The sequence below is a fragment of the Cervus elaphus genome, chromosome 1 (assembly GCF_910594005.1).
Source record: "Cervus elaphus chromosome 1, mCerEla1.1, whole genome shotgun sequence".
NCBI lineage: Eukaryota > Metazoa > Chordata > Mammalia > Artiodactyla > Cervidae > Cervus > Cervus elaphus.
The window spans coordinates 94,727,683-94,748,781 of NC_057815.1; the positions used below are offsets into that span (position 1 = coordinate 94,727,683).

The 21,099-nt window shown below is 40.0% G+C and overlaps 1 protein-coding gene across 1 annotated transcript in view; it reads left to right on the forward strand.

The window, feature by feature from the left end:
* LOC122700555 (fatty acid desaturase 2-like protein FADS2B) overlaps window positions 1–21,099 on the forward strand; it is a 52,241-nt gene that overhangs the window by 12,147 nt on the left and 18,995 nt on the right. The window contains exons 2-4 of the mRNA XM_043913517.1: window positions 431–541; window positions 16,799–16,996; window positions 18,656–18,757. Coding sequence (XP_043769452.1) covers window positions 431–541; window positions 16,799–16,996; window positions 18,656–18,757 — 411 coding nt within the window. The remainder of the gene's footprint in view (window positions 1–430; window positions 542–16,798; window positions 16,997–18,655; window positions 18,758–21,099) is intronic.

Here is a 21,099-nt window from a genome sequence, read left to right on the forward strand (position 1 = left end):
AAATGTGATTTGCATGGGCAGTCTTGGTTGCTGCATGCCCCAAATAATGTGGGCAACTTCCACACCAAGCCTGAGGTTTGACTCTAAAGACTTGCCATAGCCCATAATCTCAAAGCCAACTACTTCTTCTGGTGCTCAATCAAATAAACAATGATCTCTTCCAATGCTTGGGGATCAACTTTCTACCCAGGACTTGCCTAGTAAGCCATGCACTCAGTGGGTGGATCACCACTGTGAGGCTTTCATAGAGGAATTTCAAGGGCAATTCTGATCAATGAACTTGAAGTGTCAACCTAGAGTTAGAAGTAAATGCTCTATAACATAGCCTGTGCTGATTGCTAAGGTCGGTACAGAGCGAAGTAAGAAAGGGGAGATATCTGTGTGTAAGCAGGTCTTTTTTAAGCCTCTAACAGTTCTCTCTGATTCACAGGACGTCTTCAGAGCCATGCATCCGGACCCTGACATTGTGCGATTGTACCTTAAACCACTGTTCATTGGAGAGCTTGCTCAAGAAGAGCCCAATCAGGAGAGAAACAAAAATGTGAGTGAGGTCTCAGGACTCAAGAGTATACAGAGGGATGGGGATGGGGTATATTTCAGGACCAATTTATCATTTTCTGTGGGAAACCAGCCATCATGTCTGGGAGGGCCTGCGATAGCATAAATGAGAGGATTCCAAATATTTCATAATAATCTTTCTGAGATCCTCAGAATTGCTAAACCTGTGAGAAACAAAGGAATGGAATGCTTGGCCCTCTGCCAAACAGTAATTCAATGTGTCTAACCTACGATTCATGGGATCGCAAACAGTCGGACACGATTGAGTGACTGAACTGAACTACCTACTTCTTGCCTCGAACTTACACATAATTTTCTTTTTCCATGACTGCTTATATTTTTTGATATTCCCTGTTAAACCAGTATCCATGAGAGCAGAGACTATGTGTCCTCAGTACCTACTGGCACAGGATTGGACTTGTAGTAGGAATTCCATAAATAGCCTTTGAATCAATGATGTGACTATATCCTAACTAGAGTTCTTTTTACAATTGGAGAAATTACAGTTCCAGGAGAATAAACTACCTTCTGAAAAGCAAAGAACGGGAACTCCGGTTCACCTCTTTCTGGCTCCAAACCTTTGGGTATTCCCCACGAAAAGCACCACTTTTCTTTCGCCAAGGATTTGGTTGACTGAAAAACTGTCTTCAGAGGGCAGGGCCTCCATAAAACTAGAATTCACTAGAATGATTGCACATAAAGCTTAAAGAGATTTAACTAATATTAAGCACTGCATTTTTTTTTTCTTTTTGCTCTTCATGTTTTTAAACAGCTTACAATTGTACCATTCTTTTGAACTACTTTGTACAAAGTGGTGATCCAGATATCACTGTGAGGCAGAAAGAAAAAGAATTATATTTCCACTTTAAGAAATGAAGAAACAAACAAACAAAAAAAAAAAGAAATGAAGAAACAAACTCACAAGGGGAGAGGAGGAATCTGAGGAAAGAGGACTGGTTATATGCAGGCCCAAGATGAATACTTAGGCTGACTCCTTAGGCCCATGTGCATCCCTCAAGGCTGTGTGTCAGGAAGCAATGCACTGTACTGAGATGAGTGTGCCCTCAGGCAGACAGCCTGGACACAGTGCCCGGTTCCTATGACAAGGTGTAGGAGCCGAGATGCTGTTGTTCGCTCAGTAAGTCACGTCTGACTCTGCGACCCTGTGAACTGCAGCACGCCAGGCCTCCATGTTCCCTCACTATCTCCCAGAGTTTGTGCAAAGTCATGTCCATAGAGCATGATGCCATCCAAACATCTCATCCTCTATCCCTCTTCTCTTCCTGCCCTCAACCTTTCCTGGCACAAGGGTCTTTTCCAATGAGTCTGTTCTTCCATCAGGTGGCCAGTGTATTGGAGCTTCAGCTTAACCATCAATCATTTCAATGAATATCCTGGGTTAATTTCCTGTAGGATTGACAGGTTTGATCTCCCTGCTGTCCAAGGGACTCTCAAGAGTTTTCTCCAACACCACAGTTCAAAAGCAATAATTCTTTGAGGCTCAGCCTTCTTTCATGTCCAACTCTCACATCCATACATGACTACTGGAAAACCCATATATTTGACTATATGGACCTTTGTTGGCAAACTAATGTCTCTGCTTTTTAATATGCTATCTAGGTTTTTCACTGCTTTCCTTCTAAGGAGCAAGCATCTTTTAATTTCATGGCTGAAGTCACCAGCTGCAGTGAATTTTGGAGACCAAGAAAAGAAAGTCTGTCACAATTTCTATTTTCTCCCCATCTATTTGAATGAAGTGATTGGACTGAATGTCATGATCTCCATTTTTTGAATGCTGAGTTTGAAGCCAGATTTTTTTACCTTCCTCTTTCACCTTCATCAACAGACTCTTTAGTTCCTCTTCACTTTCTGCCATCAGAGTGGTATGATCTTATCTGAAGTTGTTGATATTTCTCCCAGCAATCTTATTCAGCTTCTGCTTCATTCAGCACAGCATTTCACATGATGTACTCTGCATATAAATTAAATAAGCAGGGTGACAATATACAGCCTTGACGTACTCCTGTCCCAATTTTGAACCGGTCCATTGTTCCAAGTCTCATTCAAACTGTTGCTTCTTGTCGTGCATAGAGGTTTCTCAAGAGGCTGGTAAGATGGTCTAGTACTCCCATCTCGTTAAGAATTTTTCATGGCTTGTTGTGATCCACAAAGGATCAGAAGAAACAGTAAACGCAGAGGAGTATTAGTGTAGTCAGTGAAGCAGATTTTTTTTTCTTTTAACTTATTTTTTTTTAATTTTTAATTTTTTATTAGTTGGAGGCTAATTACTTCACAACATTTCAGTGGGTTTTGTCATACATTGATATGAATCAGCCATAGAGTTACACGCATTCCCCATCCCGATCCCCCCTCCCACCTGCCTCTCTACCCGATTCCTCTGGGTCTTCCCAGTGCACCAGGCCCGAGCACTTGTCTCATGCATCCCACCTGGGCTGGTGATCTGTTTCACCATAGATAATATACATGTTGTTCTTTTGAAACATCCCACCCTCACCTTCTCCCACAGAGGTCAAAAGTCTGTTCTGTATTTCTGTGTCTCTTTTTCTGTTTTGCATATAGGGTTATCATTACCATCTTTCTAAATTCCATATATATGTGTTAGTATGCTGTAATGTTCTTTATCTTTCTGGCTTACTTCACTCTGTATAATGGGCTCCAGTCTCATCCATCTCATTAGAACTGATTCAAATGAATTCTTTTTAATGGCTGAGTAATATTCCATGGTGTATATGTACCACTGCTTCCTTATCCATTCATCTGCTGATGGGCATCTAGATTGCTTCCATGTCCTGGCTATTATAAACAGTGCTGCAATGAACATTGGGGTGCATGTGTCTCTTTCAGATCTGGTTTCCTCAGTGTGTATGCCCAGAGTGGGATTGCTGGGTCATATGGCAGTTCTATTTCCAATTTTATAAGAAATCTCCACACTGTTTTCCATAGCGGCTGTACTAGTTTGCATTCCCCCCAACAGTGTAAGAGGGTTCCCTTTTCTCCACACCCTCTCCAGCATTTATTGCTTGTAGACTTTTGGATAGCAGCCATCCTGACTGGTGTGTCATGGTACATCATTGTGGTTTTGATTTGCATTTCTCTAATAATGAGTGATGTTGAGCATCTTTTCATGTGTTTGTTAGCCATCTGTATGTCTTCTTTGGAGAAATGTCTGTTTAGTTCTTTGGCCCATTTTTTGATTGGGTCATTTATTTTTCTGGAACTGAGCTGCAGGTGTTGCTTGTATATTTTTGAGATTAATCCTTTGTCTGTTTCTTCATTAGCTATTATTTTCTCCCATTCTGAGGGCTGTCTTTTCACCTTACTTATAGTTTCCTTTGTAGTGCAAAAGCTTTTAAGTTTCATTATGTCCCATTTGTTTATTTTTGCTTTTATTTCCAATATTCTGGGAGGTGGGTCATAGAGGATCTTGCTGTGATTTATGTCTGAGAGTGTTTTGCCTATGTTCTCCTCTAGGAGTTTTATAGTTTCTGGTGTTACATTTAGATCTTTAATCCATTTTGAGTTTATTTTTGTGTATGGTGTTAGAAAGTGTTCTAGTTTCATTCTTTTACAAGTGGTTGACCAGTTTTCCCAGCACCACTTGTTAAAGAGGTTGTCTTTTTTCCATTGTATATCCTTGCCTCCTTTGTCAAAGATAAGGTGTCCATAGGTTCATGGATTTATCTCTGGGCTTTCTATTCTGTTCCATTGATCTATATTTCTGTCTTTGTGCCAGTACCATACTGTCTTGATGACTGTGCCTTTGTAGTAGAGTCTGAAGTCAGGCAGATTGATTCCTCCAGTTCCATTCTTCTTTCTCAAGATTACTTTGGCTATTCGAGGTTTTTTGTATTTCCATACAAATTGTGAAATTATTTGTTCTAGTTCTGTGAAAAATACCATTGGTAGCTTGATAGGGATTGCATTGAATCTATAGATTCCTTTGGGTAGAATAGCCATTTTGACAATATGGATTCTCCCAATCCATGAGCATTGTATGTTTCTCCATCTGTTTGTGTCCTCTTTGATTTCTTTCATCGGTGTTTTATAGTTTTCTATGTATAGGTCTTTTGTTTCTTTAGGTAGATATACTCCTAGTGTATTTTATTCTTTTTGTTGCAGTGGTGAATGGTATTGTTTCCTTAATTTCTCTTTCTGTTTTTTCATTGTTAGTATATAGGAATGCAAGGGATTTCTGTGTGTTAATTTTATATCATGCAACTATACTATATTCATTGATTAGCTCTAGTAATTTTCTGGAAGAGTCTTCAGGATTTTCTATGTAGAGGATCATGTCATCTGCAAACAGCGAGAGTTTCACTTCTTCTTTTCCTATCTGGATTCCTTTTACTTCTTTTTCTGCTCTGATTGCTGTGGCCAGAACTTCCAACACTATGTTGAATAGTAGTGGTGAGAGTGGGCACCCTTGTCTTGTTCCTAATTTCAGGGGAAATGCTTTCAATTTTTCACCATTGAGGGTGATGCTTGCTGTGGGTTTGTCATATATAGCTTTTATTATGTTGAGGCATGTTCCTTCTATTCCTGCTTTCTGGAGAGTTTTAATCATAAATGAGTGTTGAATTTTGTCAAAGGCTTTCTCTGCATCTATTGAGATAATCATATGGTTTTTATCTTTCAATTTGTTAATATGGTGTATTACATTGATTGATTTGCAGATATTAAAGAATCCTTGCATCCTGGGGTAAAGCCCACTTGGTCATGGTGTATAATTTTTTTTAATATGTTGTTGGATTCTGTTTGCTAGAATTTTGTTAAGGATTTTTGCATCTATGTTCATCAGTGATATTGGCCTGTAGTTCTTTTTTTGTGGTGTCTTTGTCTGGTTTTGGAATTAGGGTGATGGTGGCCTCATAGAATGAGTTTGGAAGTTTACCTTCATCTGCAATTTTCTGGAAGAGTTTGTGTAAGATAGGTGTTAGCTCTTCTCTAAATTTTTGGTAGAATTCAGCTGTGAAGCCATCTGGTCCTGGGCTTTTGTTTGCTGGAAGATTTTTGATTACAGTTTCGATTTCCTTGCCTGTGATGGGTCTGTTAAGATCTTCTATTTCTTCCTGGTTCAGTTTTGGAAAGTTATACTTTTCTAAGAATTTATCCATTTCATCCAAGTTGTCCATTTTATTGGCATAGAGCTGCTGGTAGTAGTCTCTTATGATCCTTTGTATTTCAGTGTTGTCTGTTGTGATCTCTCCATTTTCATTTCTAATTTTGTTAATTTGGTTCTTCTCTCTTTGTTTCTTAATGAGTCTTGCTATTGGTTTGTCAATTTTGTTTATTTTTTCAAAAAAACAGCTTTAAGCTTTGTTGATTTTTGCTATGGTCTCTTTCGTTTCTTTTGCATTTATTTCTGCCCTAATTTTTAAGATTTCTTTCCTTCTGCTAACCCTGGGGTTCTTCATTTCTTCCTTCTCTAATTATTTTAGGTGTAGAGTTAGGTTGTTTATTTGACTTTTTTCTTGTTTCTTGATGTAAGCCTGTAATGCTATGAACCTTCCCCTTAGCACTGCTTTTACAGTGTCCCATAGGTTTTGGGTTGTTGTGTTTTCATTTTCATTCATTTCTATACATATTTTGATTTCTTTTTTGATTTCTTCTATGATTTGTTGGTTATTCAGAAGCGTGTTATTTAGCCTCCAGGTGTTTGAATTTTTAACAATTTTTTTCCTGTAATTGAGATCTAATCTTACTGCACTGTGGTCCGAAAAGATGACTGGAATGATTTCAATTTTTTTGAATTTTCCAAGACCAGATTTATGGCCCAGGATGTGGTCTATTCTGGAGAAGGTTCCGTGTGCACTTGAGAAAAAGGTGCAGTTGATTGTTTTGTGATGAAATGTCCTATAGATATCAATTAGGTCTAGCTGCTCCATTGTGTCATTTAAGGTTTGTGTTTACTTGTTAATTTTCTGTTTAGTTGATCTATCCATAGGTGTGAGTGGGGTATTAAAGTCTCCCACTCTTATTGTGTTATTGTTAATTTCCCCTTTCATACTCGTTAGCATTTGCCTTACACATTGCGGTGCTCCTATGCTGAGTGCATATATATTTATAATTGTTATACCTTCTTCTTGCATTGATCCTTTGATCATTATGTAGTGTCCTTCTTTGTCTCTTTTCACAGCCTTCATTTGAAAGTCTATTTTATCTGATATGAGTATTGTGACTCCTGCTTTCTTTTGGTCTCCTTTTGCGTGAAATATTTTTTTCCATCCCTTCACTTTTAGTCTGTATGTGTCTCTTGTTTTGAGGTGGGTCTCTTGTAGACAGCATATATAGGGGTCTTGTTTTTGTATCCGTTCAGCCAGACTTTGTCTTTTGGTTGGGGCATTCAGCGCATTTACATTTAAGGTAATTATTGATAGGTGTGGTCCCATTGCCATTTACTTTGTTGTTTTGGGTTCACGTTTATACAACCTTTCTGTGTTTCCTGTCTAGAGAAGATCCTTTAGCATTTGTTGAAGAGCTGGTTTGGTGGTGCCAAATTCTCTCAGCTTTTGCTTGTCTGTAAGGCTTTTGAATTCTCCTTCATATCTGAATGAGATCCTTGCTGGATACAGTAATCTAGGTTGTAGGTTACTCTCTTCCATTACTTTCAGTATGTCCTGCCATTCCCTTCTGGCCTGGAGGGTTTCTATTGATAGATCAGCTGTTACCCTTATGGGAATCCCTTTGTGTGTTATTTGTTGATTCTCCCTTGCTGCTTTTAGTATTTGTTCTTTGTGTTTGATCTTTGTGAATTTGATTAATATGTGTCCTGGGGTGTTTCGCCTTGGGTTTATCCTGTTTGGGACTCTCTGGGTTTCTTGGACTTGGGTGGCTATTTCCTTCCCCATTTTAGGGAAGTTTTCAGCTATTATCTCCTCGAGTATTTTCTCATGACCTTTCTTTTTGTCTTCTTCTTCTGGGACCCCTATGATTCGAATGTTGGGGCGTTTCACATTGTCCCAGAGGTCCCTGAGGTTGTCCTCATTTCTTTTGATCCTTTTTTCTTTTTTCCTCTCTGCTTCATTTATTTCCACCATTTTATCTTCTACCTCACTTATCCTATCTTCTGTCTCTGTTATTCTACTCTTGGTTCCCTCCAGAGTGTTTTTGATCTCATTCATTGCATTATTCATTTTTAATTGACTCTTTTTTATTTCTTCTAGGTCTTTATTAAACATTTCTTGCATCTTCTCAATCTTTGTCTGCAGGCTATTTATCTGTAACTCCATTTTGTTTTCAAGATTTTGGATCATTTTTCTTATCATTATTCTAAATTCTTTTTCAGGTAGATTCCCTATCTCCTCCTCTTTTGTTTGACTTGGTGGGCATTTTTCATGTTCCTTTACCTGTTGGGTATTTCTTTGCCTTTTCATCTTGTTTAGATTGCTGTGTCTGGAATAGGGCTTCTCTTTTTTTTTTTTTGTAAGGTTATAGTGTATTGAAAGTGAAAATTAAGGAGTAGTAGAGGAGTACTAGAGGACTTTAAAAGAAATAAGAGAAAAAGAAAAATAGAAAATAGAAGAGAAAAAGAAAAAAAAAAAAAAGAAAAAAAATTTTTCCTAATTAAAAAAACGTAAAAATCTATGAAAATGAAAGTTAAGGAGTAATTTGGGAGTAATAGGGAATTTTAAAGGAAAATAAAAGAGAAAAAAAATTAAAATAATTTTTTTTTTCTTACTTAAAAAAAAAAAAAGGTAAAAATATATCTAGGAAATTCTCTGGAGCTGTTGCGGTCAGTGCGGGTTCGGCTCAGTTTCAGATAGCTCCTCGTTCCAGCTTACACTTCTCGATATCTACAGGCCCCTTCCGGTGTAGTCGGTGTTTTCTACAGGGATTTTAATCTGTTGCACAGGTCCCTTCTGAAGCGGTTCCCTTTATTTGGCTTCTGTTTGCCGGTCTCTTCAGAGCCTTATTTCTGCCCTGACACAGGCGGGGCGGAGGTGGACTCTTATTCAGGTAGCTAGTTCCGGGCACGTTGCGGGGAGGGGCCGGCGCTGCTTCCTCCGTCTTCGCTACTCAGGCTCCCGAATGCTCTATATGGAGCGCGCCCGCACTGCGTGCGGTTCCAGCCCTGGGGTGTTCCACAAAAGCACGGAACAAAAAGCTGTGCCTGCTCTTTGTGCCTTCCCCGTCAGAGCGGTCCAGGCAGCGAGGGGCTTGACGGGCTCACTCTCCCCTGGTGCGGCGCGCCCACTCCCTTCCGCGGTCCCAGTCTCAGTTTCCGCTGGCTCCAGTTGGGTGCGTGCGCCTTCTGCCCTCCGCGTCCGCATCTCCAGTCCCTGCCCGTGCCGGTCGGGTGCCTGCGCCCTGTGTCTCGCCGTGACCCTCCCAGCGGATGTCGACCATCCAGAGTCTCAGGAGGTCTTTGATTAGAAAGTGGAGGCCTGTTTGCAGTGCAGCAGGGGATGCGGTCCTTGGGGCCAAGCCTGCCCCTTTCCCCTCCCCCCTGCCTCCTGCCTCCGGGGCCGCTGGGCCAGTCCACAGCCTGCTAGCTCTTCTCCGGACTTTCTTGGTCCCTTTGTTCTGCAAATGGCCGGCAGTGTGTTTGGGCCGGTTAATTTTCTCTCTCTCTTTTGCTCTCCCACAGTTCAAGTTGGCAACTCACAAAAGCTCCCTACGATTGTCTTCAGGGCACTCAGGCCCGACCCTACCCCAAGCAATGCCGCCGGCTCCTCTCCGTTCCGCCCCCACTTGCTTGTGGCGGATGCGGGTGTCTGGGGTACTTTTCTGCTGGGAGTTGCTTTTAGGCTCGTAATCTGTGGGTTTTATTTATTGCTTCCCTCCCAGTCAGGTTGCCCTCTGAGATTTGAACACTTCCCCCAGGTCTGCCAGTACGAGGGTTTCCCAGTGTCTGGAAATGTCCTCTATTGAGACTCCCTTCCTGGGACGGATCTCCGTCCTTATCTCTTTTGTCTCACTTTTTATCCTTTATATTTTGTCCTACCTCCTTTAGAAGACAATGGGCTGCTTTTCTGGGTGCCTGATGACCTCAGCTAGCGATCAGAAGTTGTTTTGTGAAGTTTGCTCTGCGTTCAGTTATTCTTTTGATGAACTTGTAGGAGAGAAAGTGGTTTCCCCATCTTACTCCTCTGCCATCTTGGCTCCTCCCCCCTTTTTTTTATTTTTAATTTTTGGAATTCTCTTGCTTCTTCTATGATTCAACAGATATTGGTAATTTGATCTTTGGTTCCTCTGCCTTTTCTAAATCCAACTTGTATATCTGTAAGTTCTCAGTTCATGTACTGTTGAAGGCTAATTTGAAGGATTTTGAGCATTACCTTGCTAGCATGTGAAGTGAGAGCAATTATGCGGTACTTTGAATGTTCTTTGTCATTGCCTTCCTTTGGAATTGGAATGACAATTGATATTTCAAGTCCTGTGGCCACTGCTGAGTTTTCCAAATTTCCTGACATATCAAGTGTAACACTATAATAGCATTTTCTTTTGGGATTTGAAGTAGTTCAGCTGGAATTCCACCACCTCCATTAGCACTAAGTCACCTCCATTAGCTCTGTTCATATCAGTGCTTTCTAAGGCCCACTTGACTTCACACTCCAAAATGTCTGGCTCTAGATGAATGACCATACGATCGTAGTTATCTGGATCATTAGAGCTTTTTTGTATAATTCTATTTATTCTTGCCTCATCTTCTTAATAGCTTCTTTTCTGTTAGGTCTTTACCATTTCTGTCCTTTATTGTGCCCATCTTTGCATGAAATGTTCCCCTGACATCTCCAATTCTGTTGAAGAGATCTCTAGTGTTTTCCATTATATTATTTTCCTCTGCTTCTTGCTTTGTTCACATAAGAATGCTTTCTTATCACTACTTGCTATTCTCTGGAAATCTGCATTCAGTTGGGTATATCTTTCCTTTTCTCCTTGCCTTTCACTTCTCTTCTTTTCTCAGCTATTTGCAAGACCTCCTCTGACACCATTTTGCCTTTTTGCATTTCTTTTCCTTGGGGATGATTTTGATCATCGCCTCCAGTACAATGTTATGAACCTCTGTCCATAGTTCTTCAGACAATCTATCAGATCTTATCCCTTGAATTTATTTGTCACTTCCACTGTATAACTGCAACTTCATACCTGAATGGCCTACTGGTTTTCCCTACTTTCTTCAATTTAAGTCTGAATTTTGTAATAAGGAGTTCATGATCTGAGCCATAATCAGCTCCTGGTCTTGTTTTTGCTGATGTATAGAGCTTCTCCATCTTTGGCTGCAAAGAATATAATCAATCTGATTTCAGCATTGATGATCTGGTGATAGCCATGTATAGAGTCGTTTCTTGTGTTATTGGAAGAGAGTGTTTGCTATGACCAGTGCATTCTCTTGGCAAAAATTTGTTAGCCTTTGCCTGGCTTCATTTTGTACTCCAAGGCCAAGTTTGCCTATTACTCCAGGTGTCTCTTGACTGCCTACTTTTGCATTCCAATTCCCTATGACAAAAAGGACATCTTTTTTTGGTGTCAGTTCTAGAAGGTCTGGTAGGTCTTCAGAGAACCATTCAACTTCAGCTTCTTCAGCATTAGTGGTCGGGGTATAGATTTGGATTACTGTGACACTGAATGGTTTGCCTTGGAATCAAACAGAGGTCATACTCTCATTTTTGAGACTGCACCCAGGTACTGCATTTTAGACTCTTTTGTTGAATATGATTGCTACTCCATTTCTTATAAGGGATTCTTGCTGACAGTAGTAAATATAATGGTCATGTGAATTAAATTCACCCATTCCCATACATTGTGGTTCACTGATTCCTAAAATGCTGATGTTCACTCTTGCCATCTCCTGCTTGACCGTGTCCAGTTTATCTTAATTCATGGACCTAACTTTCCAGGTCCCTATGCAATATTGTTGTTTTCTTCATTGGACTTTACTTTCGCCATTAAACATATCCATAACTGGGCGTCATTTCTGCCTTGGCCTAGTCTCATATTCTTTCTGGAGCTATTTCTCTACTCTTCCCCAGTAGCAATTTCGATATCTACTTACCTGGGAGGCTCCTGTTTCAGTTTCATAGCTTTAGCCTTTTCATACTGTTCATGGGATTCTTGAGGCAAGAATACTGAAGTTGTTTGCCATTCCCTTCTGACCACGTTTGGTCACAACTTTCTACCATGGCCCATCCATCCTGGGACCCTGACTTTGAAGGGCTTGAGACTGTGGGATATGAGTCTAGGCCAGTTACCAAACCTGTCTGTGGTTCAGTTTCTCTCTCTGTAAAATAGCAACAATAGAACAAACCACATTAAGTGATATTGGGAGATTACTGAAAGAGTTTAAGGCATTTAAAATGCTTAGAACAGTGTCTGGAATGTGGCAAGTGTCCAATAAACTTTAGATACTGTAATTATCATAAACTCAACAGTCACACAAGTAATTTACAAGCCTCTAAATTTACAGAATCATTTAGGGCAGGATGCCCTAGGCTAAAAAGAGGAAATGGTGCAGAGTTTAGTTGTTTTTCCTAAATATTTTCTCTAAGGAAAAGATAATCCCATTCATGGCTGAGAGCTATAATTATTATCTAAAACAGTACTGATCCCTGAGGGTAGAGATCTGATATGAATTTTCTTTGTGCATCTGTGATTACCCAGAGATATGTATGTAGACAATTAGTGTTTGAGCACAGAACTGAAAGTCAGGAAGTACAGGCTTAAGTCCAGCTTCCATCACTTGCGGAGGACTTCACATTAACCACCCTTCTGGGCTTAGTGACCCCAACAGTACAGTGAACGTAATGGTAAAATCACAGAAATGCTCTGTTACTATTGTTCAGTCACTAGGTTGTGTGACACATTGTGACCTCATGGACTGCAGCACAGCAGGCTTCCCATTTCCCGGAGCTTGTTCAAACTCATATCCATTGAGTCAGTGATGCCCATGCAGCCATCTCATTCTCTGTCATCCCCTTCTCCTTGTGCCTTCAATCTTTCCCAGCATCAGGGTCTTTTCAAATGAGTCAGCTCTTCCTATTAGGTGGCCAAATTTGGAACTGCAGCTTCAACATCAGCCCTTCCAATGGATATTCAGGACTGATTTCCTTTAGGATGGACTGGTTTGATCTCCTTGCTGTCCAAGAGACTCTCAAGAGTCTTCTCCAACACCACAGTTCAAAACCATCAATTCTTCGGTGCTCAAACTTCTTTATAGTCCAATTCTCACATCCAAACATGACTACAGGAAAAACCATAGCTTTCACTAGACAAACATTTGTTGGCAAAGTAATGTCTCTGCTTTTTAATATGTTGTCTAGGTTTGTCACTGCTTTTCTTCCAAGGAGCAAGCAAAGTTTAGTTCCATGGCTGCAGTCACAATCTGCAGTGATTTTGGAGCCCAAGAAACTAAAGTCTGTCATTATTTTAATTGTTTACCCCATCTGTTTGTCATGAAATCATGGGACTGGTTGCCATTATCTTCATTTTTGAATGTTGCACTTTAAACCAGCTTTTTCACTCTAATTTTCACCTTCATCAAGAGGCTCTTTAGTTCCTGTTCACTTTCTGCCATAAGGGTGGTGTCATCTGCATATTTGAGGTTATTGATATTTCTCCTGGCAATCTTGATTCTAGCTTCTGCTTCATCTAGCCCAACATTTTTCATTATGCCCTCGGCATAGAAGTTAAATAAGCAGGGTGACAAAACACAGCCTTGATGGACTCCTTTCTCAATTTGGAACCACTCCATTGTTCCATGTCCAGTTCTAACTGTTGCTTCTTGGCCTGCATACAGGTTGCTCAGGAGGTAGGTAAGGCACTCTGGTATTCCCAGCTATTGAAGAATTTTCCAGTTTTTTGTGATCCACATGGTTAAAGGCTTTAGCATTGTCAGTGAAGCAGAAGTAGATGTCTTTTGGAATTCCTTTGCTTTCTCTATGATCCAACAGATGTTAGCAATTTGATTTCTGCTTCCTCTGCCTCTTCTAAACCCAACTTGAACATCTGGATGTTCTCAGTTCATGTACTGTTGAAGCCTCCTTGGAGAATTTTAAGCATTACTTTGTTAGCGTGTGGAATGATTGCAATTGTGCAGAAGTTTGAATATCCTTTGGCATTGCCTTTCTTTAGGATTAGAATGAAAATTGATTTTTCAAGTCCTGTGGCCACTGCTGAGTTTCCCAAATTTGCTGGCATATTAAATGCAGCACTTTAACAGCATCATCTTTTAGGATTTGAAATAGCTCAGCTGGAATTCTATCACTTCTGCTACCTTTGTTGGTAGTGATGCTTCCTAAGGCCCACTTGACTGCACACTCCTGCATGTATGGCTGTAGGTGAGTGATCACAACACCATCGTGGTTATCTGGTTCATTAAGATCTTTTTTGTACAGTTCTTCTGTGTATTCTTGCCACCTCTTCTTGATATCTTCTGCTTCTGTTATGTCCATATCATTTCTGTCCCTTATATTGAGCCCATCTTTGTATGAAATTTTCCCTTGGTATATCTAATTTTCTTGAAGAGATCTCCAGCCTTTTCCATTCTATTGTTTTCCTCTATGTCTTTGCATTGATTGCTGAGGAAGGCTTTCTTATCTCTCCCTGCTATTCTCTGGAACTCTGCATTCAGGTAGGTATATCTTTCTTTTTCTCCTTTGCCTTTCACTTCTCTTCTTTTTTCAGCTATTTGTAAGACCTCTTCAGGCTTCACTTTGCCGTTTTGCACTTTTTTTCCTTGGGGATGATTTTGATCACCACCTCCAGTACAATATTATGAACCTCTGTCCATAGTTCTTCAGGCACTGTCTATCAGATCTTATCCCTTGAATCTATTTCTCACTTCCACTGTAAAACTGCAAGTTCATACCTGAATGGCCTAGTGGTTTTCCCTACTTTCTTCAATTTAAGTCTGAATTTGGCAATAAGGACTTCATGATCTGAGCCATAATCAGCTCCTGGTCTTGTTTTTGCTGATATATAGAGCTTCTCTATCTTTGGCTGCAAAGAATATAATCAATCTGATTTCGGTATTGACCATCTGGTAATGTCCATGTGTAGAGTCATCTATTATGTTGTTGGAAGAGGGTGTTTGTTATGACCAGTGTGTTCTCTTCGCAAAACTCTGTTAGCATCTGCCCAGCTTCACTTTGTACTCCAAGGCCATGCTTGCCTGTTCCTCCAGGTACCTTTTGACTTCCTACTTTTGCATTTTAATCCCTTAGGATGAAAGAAAACTAAGCACTGAAGAAATGATGCTTTTGAACTGTGGTGTTGGAGAAGAATCTTGAGAGTCCCTTGGACTGCAAGGAGATCCAACCAGTCCATCCTAAAGGAGATCAGTCCTGAATATTCATTGGAAGGACTGATGCTGAAGCTGAAACTGCAATACTTTGGCCACCTGATGCAAAGAACTGACTCATTTGCAAAGACCCTGATGCTGGGATAGATTGAATGTGGGAGGAGAAGGGGATGACAGAGGATGAGATGGTTGGATGGAATCACCACCTAAGTGGACATGAGTTTGAGTAAGCTCCGGGAGTTGGTGATGGACAGGGAGGCCTAGCTTGCAGCAGTCCATTTGGTTGCACGACTGAGCCACTGAACTGAACTGATGATGAAAAGTACATCTTTTCTTGGTGTTAGTTCTAGCAGGTCTTGTAGGTCTTCAGAGAACCATCCAACTCCAGCTTCTTCAGCATTAGTGATCAGAGCTCAGACTTGCATTACTCTGATATGAACGGTTTCCCTTGGAAATGAACAGAGAGCATCTTTCATTTTTGATTTTTGTACCCAAGTACACTATTTCAGACTCTTTTGTGGACTAGCACATTTGTGTGATCTATTAAAGTTATCTATGGCTGTAAGAATCTGATGTTCATTGGGCCTCTAGAGATGAGCCCATCCAGACCTTTCCCAGGCATTGGATCATTTAAAAGTTTTATCAGTGAATTTTGAAATGAATTTTCTTGCTTCTAGGATTATGCTCATAGCTCTTTTTTATGATTATTTCAAATTTCTCTTCTCTTTTACATCTGAACAATCAAGTTTTCATTCTTATACCCTGGTCACTTTCTCAACAGTCTGAGTTTTGAGCACATTATAGTTATTAAGCTAAGGAGATATTTCTTCCCAGGCCTTTCACTGACTCTCGAGTACGTGCAAGTTTGTAAATCAGTGCTAGTACTTGACGTACATACATAAGCACAGTACTTGTACACAGAATCAGGACTCCTCCAACCAATGGACACACACGCTAATACCACAGGAGACCCTGTATCATTCCTGTAGGGCTTCTGAGCATCTCACAGGAAATTCATTCTTTGAGCTCATCTAAGTGAACTCTATCTTTCCTAAAGGAGTCTTTTGCACACGCTAAATAGCTGATAACATAGAAAGTAACAGAGATCTGTATAGATAGCAAAGATCCCGAAAGTATGATCAGAGATCAAACAACACATTGATTTAAAAAGACAACTCTTATTAATAAATACACACTTCTACATATAAAACAGACAAGCAACAAGGACCAACTGTTTGGCAGGGATCTATGTTCAGTATCTCATAATGGTCTACAATGGAATAGATTCTGAAGAAACAACGTGTATATATATACACACATATATATCATTTGCTGTATACGTGAGACCAATGCAACATTGTTCATCACCTACATATCAATAAAACTCTTTGTTTTGAAAAGTAGAAAACTACTTTTTGGGGGATTCCCTGGCAGCGCAGTCATTAAGACTTCTTTCAATGCAGGGGATGCAGGTTTGATCCCTTGTCAGGGAACCAAGATCGCACATGCCTCACAGCAAAAAATAAATAAATAAATAAATAAAAAGCAATATTGCCACAAATTCAATAAAGACTTCAAAAGAAATGATCTGCATCAAGAATTTTTTTTAATCAGTTAAAAAGAGAATTGTTAGAGTTATGTATCTGTTCACTGAACTTCCCCATCCACACAAAAAAAGGTAAATTATATGTCCTATAACCATTTGAGGACAGTTTACAAATCACTACTCATCTGTCTCTTCTCCAGAAAAAAAAAAAAAAAAAAAATTATCATAACTTGTTTTAAGCATTTAGCTTTTTGCTAATTTTTTTTAGGTTTCTTTTTTTTTTGTTTAAATTATGCTTAATTTTATTTATTAAATAAATGTTTATTCTTAAAATTAAGGCATTATACATTGATAAAATAGATTAATAATTATGTTCATCTGTGCTCCCTCTCCGCTGAAGGAACTAATTTCTTTCTTGCATGTTTATCTCACAGTCCCAGTTGGTGGAAGATTTCCAAGAACTGCGGAGGACATTAGAGACCATGAATATGTTCAAAGCCAACCTGGGGTTCTTCTTCCTTCACTTTGCCCAGATCTTGATTTTGGAAGCCCTGGCTTGGGTAATAGTGTGGCATTTTGGCAGTGGTTGGCTTATCACAATATTCATTTCCTGTCTTCTCACAGTTGCTCAGGTAAGTCAGTATCATAAGCCTGGGCTGTTACTTCATGGGAAGCCGCAGAATTTTTTCTTCTCTTTACGCTGGTGTCAGCAGCTGCCTGGCACTTCCTGGCAAGTTACTTATCAGTGTCTGACACCAGCAAGCTACCAAACCACTCTGGGTCCCAGTTCTGTTTTCTGTAACATGGGGTAACAATTTTCTTATGGAAATATTCTGAGAAGGACTAAACAAGTTACTCTGTAGTGTACCTAGCACAGAGACTGGCATGTGGTAAATATTCATGTCAGTTACTACTCTTTGCCCAGTTTTATCCACAAAGCGTCAGTAACTGAAGTTCTGCTCCCAGACACAAAACACTCATCTTTACTTTTCATTTATTTACCAACCAACATTTTTTATGATTGTTCAATGATTTTATTAAAGACTATATGCATACACAACATATTTTTACCTTTATATTTAGTCACTACTTACACATAATGTGTTTCACAGTAAAAATTCTTTTAAAAAGAAGCTAGATATGTTTTTAAAAAAAATTCCCTAAGAGAGCCTAACCAAAAGCCACATTCCCACCAACATTTATTAATACACCAGACTATGAAGAGCAGAGACTACATCTTATTACATGATAATAGAATCATGTAGATTCTGCCAGAAATGGCAATCAGCAACTGGTGTGTAGCAGGGCAGTTGATAAATCCTTGTTGAATGAAGCACATATCTACTTCAGGTCTCTGAAGATAAGCCCAATACTGTATTGTGGACAGAAAAGGAAATGCACCTGACGCTGCCCTTGGGAAACAGTCATCCAGTGGGGGAGCTGGTCATTTAGATATCTAGACTGGATACAAGGCAGAAGGGAAAGAAACAAGCATGTGCTGTTTAAGCAGAAACAGGCATTAATTCTAACTGGGGCAACTGGGGATGATTTCATAGAGAAATGACATCAATGTTAATACCAAAACTTCATAGGTCAATTTCTTTTTCTTGAAAAGCCAACCTGCTTTATTGCTTGAAAAGCCACTTTTGGAAACAAGAAAGGAAACAAACATTTGTTTGGGTTCTTAGTATTAGCGGTAACTTTACATGTGTTTTAGCTCTATGACACCCCAGTGAGTACAGTATTATAATCCTTACTCATGGGCTTCCCTGGTGGTTCAGGTGGTAAGGAATCCACCTGCAATGCGAGAGACCTGGATTCGATCCCTGGGTTGGGAAGATCCCCTGGAGGAGGGCATGGCAACCCAGTATTCTCACCTGGAGAATACCCATGGACAGAGGATATAGCCCATGGGGTCACAAAGAGTCGGACACAACTGAGCGACTAAACACAGCACAGCACATTGGATGACGAACTGAGTTTAGAGCTAATGAGTAACTTGCCAAGAGTTTTACAACTTGTAAAGTGGCGAAGGCCAGTTCAAAGCCCTAGTCAGCCTGACTCCAAAGGCATCCTCCTTCCAATCCACCCTGGACATTTCTGACAGTGGAGAGAAGAGCATTCTAGGCAGAGATGGGAAAGAACTCAGCAAGTGTGATAGATACACACTTGGCTTGAGGTCAGATGAGATCTCCCACTGTTCTCATGGATTCCCAAATCTGCCAGCAGGCTCACTTACTACTTTCTTCTTACCTTGTCACTATCTCTGACAGCAGCCCTGTCTCTTCTAGGCTCAGAGTATGTTTCTGCAACATGACATGGGACACCTTTCCATATTTAAGAAGTCCAAGTGGAACCACCTGATGCAAAAATTTGTGATGGGTCATCTCAAGGTACAGAATGTTCCAGGAGCATGATGAGATTTGTGAAAGTCATTTTTGTAAGCAGTGGTTTCCAAGAGTGTCTGGCTGTGCACTTATAACAGCAAAAATGTTTGTTCACACCTCGCAAATAAGTGTAAATATCCTAACAATGTAGGTACTAGATGTATACACACACACACACACAAACACACAAACACTATAGCATATATGCTAAAATTAAATTTTAAATGTTTAGGAGGAAAGGTTTATTTTTATTTAAGAAGTTCCAGTGTTGCTTCTAACCAATAAGTATTTGGCCCAATCCCTGGTACTCATTAAGGAACCACCTCTCAGGAGAAGATGTGCCCTGTAAAGTCATAAGTAGGAATATTCTCAGAAAGAGTCTGTATATGTACTAATGGGAAGCTAGGTGAATCCAGCAATCCTGATTAGTCCAGGAAGGGTTATGAAGAATTAAAGGAAAAGATGCAGAAGAATAGATAAAAATAAGGAGAAAGAGTAACCAAGAAAGGTCAGAAGACTCTGTTCAAGAGTTGAGGGTTGCAAACTCAGTCTGCTAGAAAAAGCAGATGGCAATGAGGGCAGTTGGTCTTATCCCCCTCACATCTGCTCCAGGAGGACAGGCACACCGCCCTACGCACCCCTGCAATGCAGCACTTAGCAGAGTGCCTGGCACGCAGTAGACCTTTCATAAGCATTTGTTGAGTGAAGGAAGGAAGGGATGGAATGATGGATGGACGGACCAACTGATGGATAAACCTAGGTAACAGCTCAACGACTGATGAGAGTTGGTTTTAGCCCTGGTGCTGATAATGCTCACTGCACAGCCGTGAATTAAGTCAGATTCTATCTCTGGCCCTCAGTGTTCTCATCTCTAATATTAGGAGTTAAACTGGATCTCAGCTTTTCTATGACATTCTAGATTTAGGTGACTATATTCTCTGGCCCAGAAAGGGGGAAATGCCCTTCAGCCTTCCAATAAGTCAAATCTTTGTACACAAGCCAGGTTGTTTTAGAAAAAACTCATAAGTCATGATTCAGAGACTGTTTTCCTTTAACACAGACAGTTTATATTGAGTTGGAACATACTTAGAACCATCATCTTATCTACACAGTTTCCAGTTGAGAAAATTGAAGCTTAAGTAGACTGAATCATACAGAATTGGATCTGGATTCATATGAGAACTAGGTCTGTCTTCAAAATGGTTAGAGTGAATAATAATATTGTAATTTTATATGACATGGTATATTTAACCAGAAAATTCTTGCAGGCACACTATTCTGCCTTCTCTCCACCAGTCTTAGATGTATGAAGTGTTTTGGATTCACTTGGAAATCTTTACCACAGAATAAAAGCTGAGATGATTATGTTGTTGTGAGTCTCAGTTTATGGATGCCTGCAGTTTCTCACCCCTGTTCTGAGTAATAAGAGGAAAGGTGAGACTCAGTTGCCCTGAAGATGCAGTTGATGTGGTGCCAGTAAATGCAATATTTCAAATCAGTTCCACACTTGGTGGTGCTTTTTAAAAAAATCACTGCTTTACATTGGCTCAAATTTCTACATTGTTGTAGTTGTTCAATCCCTAAGTACTATCTAACTCTTTGTAACCCCATGGTATGCAGCACACCAGGCTTCCCTACCCTTAACTCTCTGCCAGAGTTTGCTCAAACTCATGTCCAGTGAGTCAGTGATGCCATCCAACCATTTCATCCTCTGTCACCCTCTTCTCCTCTTGCCTTCAATAATTCCCAGAATCAGGGTCTTTTCCAGTGAGTCATCTCTTCACATCAGGTGGTCAAAGTATTGGAGCCTCAGCGTCAGTCATTTCAATAAATAGACAGGGTTTATTTCCTTTAGGATTGACCAGTTTGATCTCCGTACAGTCCAAGGGATTCTCAAGAGTCTTCTTCACCACCACAATTTGAAAGCATCAATTTTTCCATGCTCAGCCTTCTTTATGTTCCAACTCTCACATCTATAGATGACTACTGGAAAAACCATAGCTTTGACTATACAAACTTTTGTCAACAAAGTATTGTCTCTGCTTTTTAATATGCTGTCTAGGTTTGTCACAGCTTTCCTTCCAAGGAGCAAGGTTCTTTTAATTTCATGACTGCAGTCACCCTCCATAGTGATTTTGGAGCCCAAGAAAATAAATTCTGTCCCTCTTTCAACTTTTCTCCCATCTATTTGCCATGAAGTGATGGGGCTGGATGCCATGATCTTAGTTTTTTTAATGTTGAGTTTTAAGACAGCTTTTTCAATCTGTTCTTTTACAGTCATCAAGAGGCTCTTTAGATCTTCTTTGTTTTCTGCCATTACAGTGGTATCATCTGCATATCTGAGATTG